General features: G+C 34.3%; 1 protein-coding gene across 1 annotated transcript; it reads left to right on the forward strand.

Moving 5' to 3' along the window:
* Positions 1-772: 772 nt before the first annotated feature.
* On the forward strand, positions 773-9410 carry LOC139852162 (ubiquitin-like modifier-activating enzyme atg7). The gene is made up of 15 exons (XM_071841387.1): positions 773-861; positions 1209-1413; positions 1544-1758; positions 1850-2041; positions 2132-2186; positions 2669-2763; positions 3244-3433; positions 3573-3678; positions 3922-4066; positions 6795-6953; positions 7091-7279; positions 7379-7579; positions 8036-8151; positions 8319-8478; positions 9066-9410. The coding sequence occupies exons 2-15, from the start codon at positions 1278-1280 to the stop codon at positions 9234-9236; spliced, it is 2130 nt and encodes a 709-aa protein (XP_071697488.1). The 5' UTR covers positions 773-861; positions 1209-1277; the 3' UTR covers positions 9237-9410.
* Positions 9411-9665: the final 255 nt, after the last annotated feature.

Below are 9665 nucleotides of genomic sequence, written 5' to 3' on the forward strand. Positions count from 1 at the left end.
AACAAAGCCAAATTCTCACATTTGCTAGTTTTGACTCCAAAACGCCATTAACTCAAGTTTATACTTTAACTTAACTAAATTTAAGTTTATAAACCTTACACAAACAACAATCGAACCGAAATCACCAACAAACCCTAATTTTGACTATATTCAAAATTAGTCAACCAAATGTACACAAATGGTTTCCACTACTTCAATAATCACTAATACTAGTGATTATTCACTCTATGCAAGCCTTACATGTTTAAACTCTCTCACCAAACCCAAAACCCGCCCTCATCACTTATAAACCCGAATCCTAGTTATCATCTTCATTAACAACTAGTTGGGTTCCATTTATGAACTCACAATCAAAAGCCCTAAATTTATATGATGAACACGAAAACGAAATTTGGAGTTAGAGCTTACCGCTAGTATCAAATTGTAGCTAAGAACGAGGAGAACAAGGTTGCCTCTTACGCTCTCGATCGAATCCCGCTTCCTCATTTCCAAAATCCCTTTTTAATGATTTGAGGAATTTATGTTTTGAGAGAAAAGTGAGAAATAAAAAGAAAACGAAATGAAATAAATGAATGAGTGGACCAGAATTAGAGCTTAAATCTGCCCCATATGAAAAAATAAAAAATAAAAAAGAGTTCCTAAATTAAATTATATCTTTGGAGAACAATGGCCCTAAATATGACTTTAAAAAGTCAAAAGTTAACATGACTTGTTGAAGTCATCTCTAAATCACGTTTCATATATATATATATAGTTCATAATAATAATAATAATAATAATAATCTTTATCAAATATTTCAAGAATCTCTTCGATTATATAAAAAATTTAAAATCGTCTCATACGAGTATCAGAAGAATCAGGTATAACCTTCAATCTTTGGTTATTAGTAAACTTTAACTTTTATCACCGTAAAGGAAGTCCTAACCTTAGCTCCGATGTAGGGTAGTATGTTTAATTGTTCATTGAAAGTTGATTCTTTGATATTATATATTGTATTGATTGATTGATTCACATTAGATTTCTACAGTAAATTTTGTTTTAATGCTTTTAAGTGTCTAAAAGTTGCACTTTATCAATGTTGATCAGGTTATGTGCATAAGATACAATTGTGTAATGCATTGTTACTGAAAATAGGTTTTAAGTTGTACTCTGGTTTGTTGGTTATGACAAAATTTACTTACTTACTTGTATTACTTACTGTATGAAGTTTTACATAGAAGATTAGAATTTATAGCTGGAGTAAGACGCAATTGTTCGTAAATTGTGATCTGCAAATATGGCTGGTAACAAGAACGAGCCTGTTTTGCAATTTGCACCGTTTCAGAGTTCTGTGGATGAGGGTTTTTGGCATGGGTTATCTTCTTTAAAACTCAACAAGTTAAAAATAGACGAGTCACCAATTTCGATAACAGGTTTATTTCTGTAACATTTATTCTTCTAATATTTGGCAAATTTAGGATTCGAGACAATTTAGTTTATAGAATTAGAGACACCGTGATTATTGGTTACTAATCTGAATGTATTGACAATATATCCTTATAGGTTTTTATGCACCTTGCTCAAATTCTCAAGTATCAAGTCATCTAACTCTTCTTACCGATTCCTTACCAACCGAACCAAACGATGAACCATCGATCGAAACCAGCAGGGGTAACAGAAACAAATGTTCCGTTCCTGGCACTTTGTACAACACAAATACGTTGGAAGGTTTTCACGCCCTTGATAAACAAGGTTTATTAAAGGCTGAAGCAAAGAAGGTATGGTTAAGGACACCATTACCTTTCTTTAAAACTCGAATTAGTTTTATAGTTACTTATATGCATATGATATAAAAACTTTGAATACTAGATTTGGGACGATATCCGATTGGGAAAGGCAGAGGAAGACGGTTCGGTGCTTTTGAGGTTCCTTCTTATATCATTTGCAGACCTTAAGAAATTTAACTTTTATTATTGGTTTGCTTTCCCGGCTCTGGTTCTTGACCCACCTGCAACATTGGTTGATTTAAAGCCAGCGTCTAAATGGTTTACACCAGATGAGGTTTGACTAGTAGATTAATTTATACTTTATGTCAATGTTTTTTTGTTTCTTTTTCTTAATTTTGTATCGTTGTACTTTCATGGCACACAGACTGAATCAGTGTTGTCATGTTGTAATGAGTGGCGCACGTCAAGTTTAACAGCAGGTATATAGATTTTTCGGACTTTTGTGCTATTCTGTTAGTTTAGTTATGGATTAGCGTTACATGAATGTATCTATGCATGTGTAACGTGTGTGTGTGTGTGTGTGTGTGTGTGTGTGTGTGCGTGGTTGTGCTACAATATATTGATTTTGTGGTCAAATTAGTATCTTTTAAAGTGAAAAGTGATAAGAACTCAACTACCAAGTTTTTTATTTTCTCTGATGATAAATGTTGTTATCGAGAAGCCATTAACAATGTGCTCTGACCAGTTGTCATTTAATATGCATCCTATCTACTTTGGATTCCTTGTATTTGATGTGATGAGAAAACATGAGACCAAAAAAATGGAGCATGAAAATGGTAAAAATAACTATTATTAACTTAGAAGTCGAGCAGTGTTTTAGATCTTATATGTGGAAGTATGTTTATATGTTGCTGGCATAAACGAGTAAGTATTCAAAATTGATAAATACATGATTTTGTAGATGTGCCATTCTTTTTGATTTCAATATCTTCAAATTCACATGCTACTACCAGACCACTAAAGGACTTTGAAGCTTGTCAACGTGAAGATGATAAGGTAATGTCACATTTATTTCTATAGATATAGGACACATGAATGTCTGGTATATCCATATATATAGCCGTTTCACTGGTTATCCTGAAAATGGGTCAATTGGGCTGTCTTTGTTCTCTAACAGGTCGAACGGGTCAACTGTGACCTTAAGGGTGATTTAATGCTAACTACATCTATTGGAATTTTGTTTCTCTACTTCTGTAATCACATATAATAAATTCAAAAATATACAAGTCCATGTAAAAAAAGAAAAAAAATTGTTTGCGGGTCAACCCAACCCATTACCCAACTCACCTGGCCTGCCCATTTTGTTACTTCCAATTGTGAATGTGCGGTTTTTTATGGAACACATGGGTGCTTTTACTGTACAATATATCTTTGGGTTGTATCGTAAAACTTACAATTATTACCTGGCAAAAAATCTCAGTGGCCATAGTTTTTTTCTTTTTATTGGGTAATAAAACTTTGTTATGGTGTTGGCAGATCCTATTTGGTTTCTATGATCCATGTCATCTTCCAAATAATCCTGGGTGGCCTTTACGCAACTATCTGGCATTTATATCTGCAAGATGGAACATTAAAAAGGTGCAATTTTTGTGCTATCGTGAGAACCATGGCTTTGCTGACCTCAGCTTGTCCCTTGTTGGTGAAGCTCTCATACAACCTTCACAAGGTAGAGCAGGCATAATTGGGTAATCGCTTTGTTAAAAAAAACAATTTTTCCTCTTTATTAAAAGTTTAAATTATTATGATCTATAATCTATAATATAATTGTCTCCTGTTACGTGTAATTTTTTTTCAATGTAAATTAGCCTGGCAAGATCGACAACATGTGCCTAATGCTGTTGGATGGGAACTCAATAGAGGGAAGAGAGTACCCAGATGCATAAATCTATCTACTTCCATGGATCCGACTAGGTACATTTGGTGGTTAGACTCTGTTTTTATGTGTCAAAACTCGGGATTACTTCGAAAATCGGTCAAAACTCGGTATTACTATAAAAATTGGTCACCATTCGGTCAAAGTCAAACTTGGCCAACATTCGAGTACTCCTTAAAATGTCCAGAACGAGTACTCACAGAGTAGTGAATTTTTGCAAACTTGACTGTTCATAATTTGTAGTTTTAATAATATAAGTAACTCTCAAGTAAATCATGCAGAATGGCAATATCAGCTGCGGATTTGAATCTGAAGCTAATGAGATGGCGTGCATTGCCGTCTTTGAACCTGAACATGCTGTCTGGTACTAAATGTCTTTTGTTGGGAGCAGGGACTCTTGGATGTCAAGTTGCACGCATGCTTATGGTGAGTCACATCTTAAAAAAATAAGCATACTGGGGTGCTTTCTCCTGATTACATTACAGCGTTTCTTTCCCATATATATATATATATATATATATATATATATATATATATATATATATATATATATATATATATATATATATATAGTGAAAGGATCTAGAGAGAACTTGACATTGGAGAGAACCCATAGCACCATGTTATTTCACTTACGCTGCATTCTTGAGTTTTTTTTTTTTAAATGGAAAAGAAAGGAAATAGACGGATTAAAAACTAATAGTGATTCTCGAGTTTTTATTTTAAGCGGAAAGGAAAGGATAGTAGATAATTAGGAAGGATAGTATATTATGTTTTTGTTAAGAACACTCTCCGCTCATATTTGAACGGATTGAGAAAGATAGTAAAACACTCTCATCCACTTTCTTTTCCATTCTTTTCGGCTCGAAAAAAAACTCGAGAATATAACATTACATGCCGAGCCTTTCTTAGCACCATGTTATTTCACTTATTTCACTCATATTAGTAAGGGTATTTTCGTCCTATCGCATCAAATCATTCCTAAACATAAATTAGGGTTTAGAAATTAGGGTTTAGAAATGGGAGGTGATACTGACACACCAATTTTTGATCCATACACACTTTTTATCATAAAACTTACAATTATATCCTTAAATTTATCTAGGGACTTGAACCTCCATTATTGTAAGTAAGGACATAATAGTCAATTAAGTGTGTATGGATCAATATTGAGTGTGTGAGTATCATCCCCCTTTAGAAATTAGGGTTTAGGGTTTAGATTGAGTTTTTTAACACGAACGGTTTAGAGTTTAGGGTTTAGGGACTAAACCCAAAACACTAAACCCTAAACTCTAAATCGGGCTAAATTTTGAAAAATTCGGGAAAAAAAAATTAAGAATTTAAAAAAAAAAAAAAATTAGGAAATTTGTTTTAAATTTTTCCACGTCAGCATGCCACGTCAGCACAGACTGACTGCCACGTGTCTGTGCTGACGTGGTAGTCAGTCTGCTGACGTGGAATTAAAAAAATTTTGGAATTTTTTTTTTCCTAGAAGAAATTTTTTTTCCTGGAAATTATTTATTTATTTTTTTTAAAAAATAGGTGCATATGGTAGGTGCATGTACATTAATATGTGAGTTCTCTAGTTTCTCTCTACACAAGTTCTCCATGGATCCTCACCCTATTTATAGACAAAATTACACGGGGGTCCCTATGGTATGTTCGAAATTACAACCGGGGTCCAAAATAATTTTTTTGACTTGGGGGGTCACTGTGGTATGCATTTGTTTCGCGGGGAGTCCAATTCACTAAACACCGTTAATAATTCTGTTAAAAGCCACCAGATGCAGTGCACATGAGGGTACAATGGTCATTTAAACTTTTTATCTCTTTCACCAACCTACTTAACTTTCCTTGACTATTGCTTCCCCTGACATTCGATAAACCCAGCCATCTCACATTCGATTCCAACCATCTTCAAACAAAAAATTGCATAAATCTCACAATTAAAACTCTAATCGTTAATAAACTGATCATACCCATTTAATGTTACTCCGTCATGAAGACCGGAGGTCACCGTCGCCACCATGACCGGAGTTTCACGTTTGAAGAGAATAAAAACCACAACCACCACCGGAATAACACAACCATCCGTGACAAACTTGATATGGATCTGGATCTGGATCTGGACCAGTTTGATAAGCCTATGTTGTGATTGAATCTTCGTTTTCGTCAATTTTATTTTAACCTCTGTTGTGAATCTCTTCCGCCACCGTACTCGTTTTCTACCAGCGCCGTCGTTTACCTCCGCTCGCTACCATCATAATAATAAACTTGAAGGTACGGCGTGTGTTAAATTAAACGTTATGCAGCAAATGGATCGACCGTTCTTTATTTCCCTCTCTGATACGTCATCGTAATCACAAATAGCATATTCAATATTTCAATTGATCCCCATAATGGCAGGAAAATAACAGGGAGCTTAGTAGAAACAGATATGAACTATCACTGCTCTGACTGAATGACTGAATGTGGAATTCAAAAAATGGCAAAAGCAAGATGCAATCTTTTCTCTATATTTTAATGAAGTTTATTTAAATTTTTTTTAAAGAGGAGTTTTATTTTAATTATTATGTTATGTTATGTTATGTTAAGTTATTATTGATTATTGATTATTGATTTATTGATTATTGATGATGATTGTGGATACATGGTGAACTGGGTGAAAATGGGCAAGCAATAAAGGCTTTTTTTTTTTTTTTTTTTTTTTTTTGACAAAAATAAAGTTTGTTAATTTTCTGGGTTTTTGATTTTGGAGTTTTATAATAAGCACAAAAAGTTCATAGACATGTTGCTGTTATCCTTTTGCAAAGAGAAGATAAATAGCTTAAATGACGTTTTTGCCCTCACATGCCCTGCACATGATGAGATTTGACAGAATAATTGACGTCAGTGAGCTTTTTGGACTCCCCGCGAAACAAATGCATACCACAGTGACCCCCCAAGTCAAAAAAATTCTTTTGGACCCCGGTTGTAGTTTCGAACATACCACAGGGACCTCCCGTGTAATTTTGTCCTATTTATATATATCAAACATAAAACATAAATACTTCAAACATAGATATATGGCACAAAATCTAATTTTAAAAAATTTAAATTTTTTTTACCTAAATTTGACTGACTTTGGCGAATGATACACATATGTGTGATGCAGGCTTGGGGTGTAAGGAAAATAACCTTAGTCGATAGTGGTAAGGTGGCCATGTCAAATCCATTGAGGCAATCGTTATATACATTGGAAGACTGTCTCGATGGTGGTGACTTTAAAGCCTTGGCAGCAGTTAAAAGTCTCAACAGAATTTTTCCAGCAGTGGTAATAATCTTTTTCTAGAGTATGACCTTTTTCAAATATTCACGTTTTGCAAAAAAAAAAAAATAATAAAAAAAAAAAAAAAAAAAAAAAAAAATTGATTTAAATATCTGTTTTTTGTTTTATTGATTCATTTACAGGAAGCAGAAGGTATAGTAATGGCTATACCTATGCCTGGTCATCCAGTGCCTAGTCAAGAAGAACAAAACGTGCTTGACGACTGCAAACGTCTTCACAATTTAGTCGAGTCTCATGATGCTGTGTTTTTGTTGACCGATACAAGAGAAAGTCGTTGGCTTCCAACTTTATTATGTGCCAACGCTAATAAGGTTAGCATAGTAAATAACCAGCGGGCCCCATTTTTGTTTCAATTACCAAGAAAACTTAAAATTTAGTATTTTACACTTTTTTTGAACTTTGATTTTCAGCTAACAATAACAGCAGCGTTGGGGTTTGATAGTTTCCTGGTAATGCGTCACGGTGCTGGTCCTTTCGGTGGACCCGTTGATTCGAAAGCTGCATCTGTTGGCTCGATATCGACGACTGTTGAAAATATGTCGCTGACACAAAGTGACAGCAAGCTGAGGCTTGGTTGTTACTTTTGTAATGACGTTGTTGCACCTGTTGACGTAAGCAACATTTTTTTTTTTCACGATAAATAGCTATCTGTGAATTTATATTGGTTGGTTTTAGACTTGAAATGTTACCAAAGTTTGGTTGATCAAATTTAGGTATTTATAAGTATATACCTATTAGTTAAAACAATCTAGTCTAATCAAGACATAATTACGCGAATAGTCCCTGTGGTTCACCATGATAATGACTAAACTACCCTCATGTGACACGCATGTGATGCTAGTTGACGGAGAAGTTTAACGATTTTTGACGGAGGGACCATCCACGCAAAAAATTATAAAAAGAATTCAAAAGAAATTTTAATTTGAAGGACTACTAGTGGAATAAAAACTACATGGACTATCCGCGTAATTATGTCTCTAATTAATGAATGATTTAAATTTAATCTATAATAATATCACCATGTATTAGTTAGTATAATTTGGATGCTAACCTAACAAGTTATGCAGTCAACAGCCAACCGTACTTTGGACCAGCAATGTACGGTGACACGTCCCGGTCTTGCTCCTATTGCATCTGCTCTCGCAGTTGAGCTCTTAGTAGGGATTTTGCATCATCCTCTTGGGTAATGATTCAGTTCTTTTGAACCAATTAGTGTTTATTATATGTATATATATTCATTTGCATATAACTTACAAATATAAAAATTATTTGATTACTATACAGTTATATGCTATAGTTGGAATATGATTAATGTTGGTTGGTGTACAATTTTTTTTTATTTTTTTTTAGAATATCTGCAGAAGCAGAATTTGGTAACTCTTCGGATAGTGGCAGCAGTGAGCAACCTCTTGGTATATTACCGCATCAAATTCGAGGCGCCCTTTCACAGTTTTCTCAGATGATTCTCGTGGGCCATTCCTCAAGTAGTTGCACCGCTTGTTGTCCAATCGTAAGTATCTTCTGTACAAATTGTGAAGCTATAGTAGAACTGGCACAATTTTTTTCCCAATGTTGTACTGGAATCAACGTTGGAAAAGTCGCTAGACGGATAAGAGTTGGTCAGAACTTTGAAACGGCTAGTCAGTCTCGAGTAGGACGATGACTAACGTTGACTTTTAGTTATATATATACACACATACACACATACTATGTGTGTGTATATATATCTATATATAACTATGTGTGTGTATATATATATATCTATCAAACGTAAATTTTTCAAACATATGTATAGGGCACAAAATCCGAGTATAAAAGATATTAAAATTTTGACCTAACTTTAACCAACCTTGAGTTTGACCGGCTCGGACAGCATTAGACCGACTTTGAACTAGCTTTTTAGCGTTGACCGACTAATTAGACGTCTTTGGGTGAAACAGGACGGACTAGTCATCAAATTGACTAGTCGACCGAGACTGCTGCCGTTTACAACACTGACCAAAATAATTACAGAATTAATCTCAAACGTCAATATTTCCTTTTTGTTATGGCTTTTGCTAAAAAATGATCATTTTTTAACAATTTCATGAGTTGCAGGTGGTTAAGGAGTACCAGAAAAGGGGTTTGGATTTTATCCTACAAGCCATAAATCATCCGACATATTTGGAGGATCTAACTGGACTAACAGAATTGATGAAATCGGCCAACTCATTTGAACTTGATTGGGATAACGAGACTGATAACGACGATGATTGTGTTGAAATCTGATTCACTTGCACTGTTCCTGATACTATGTACAGCTTTTATTTTATGAAGTACCCGTTATTCAAAGGCAGGCTATTGTTAACTATTAGTCTGTAACAATTGTACAAAAGCAGAATTTATAACCATGCTTTCAATGAATTTATTTTCAAGTAATGACACAAACACCCTCTTATTATAACATAAAATCATTCATATACACTTGACAAAAACAGGGGTGAAGTATCTTTAAACCGATGGAATAAATTTACGTATTCTTGTTAAGGCGATTATGTATATGCATATTCGGATTTATACATCATCTTTAAACCCCTGTTCCTGTTTGCTCACACTATCTTGTGGAATAGTTAGTGTTAGACCTATTTCCAGCTAGCGCAGTAGCACAGGTCTAGAACCAAGTATAATGAGGTGGATAATCGATTGATGTTTACCTTC

This window comes from Rutidosis leptorrhynchoides, chromosome 6, assembly GCF_046630445.1.
Source record: "Rutidosis leptorrhynchoides isolate AG116_Rl617_1_P2 chromosome 6, CSIRO_AGI_Rlap_v1, whole genome shotgun sequence".
Lineage (NCBI taxonomy): Eukaryota > Viridiplantae > Streptophyta > Magnoliopsida > Asterales > Asteraceae > Rutidosis > Rutidosis leptorrhynchoides.

What these genes read in the sequence shown, in the direction of transcription:
- LOC139852162 (XM_071841387.1), top strand. Translation starts at nt 1,278, where the DNA reads ATGGCTGGTAACAAGAACGAGCCTGTTTTGCAATTTGCACCGTTTCAG. An exon ending in GTCACCAATTTCGATAACAG is followed by an intron (nt 1,414 to 1,543) that starts GTTTATTTCTGT and finishes ATATCCTTATAG; the next exon opens with GTTTTTATGCACCTTGCTCA. An exon ending in GCACCGCTTGTTGTCCAATC is followed by an intron (nt 8,479 to 9,065) that starts GTAAGTATCTTC and finishes CATGAGTTGCAG; the next exon opens with GTGGTTAAGGAGTACCAGAA.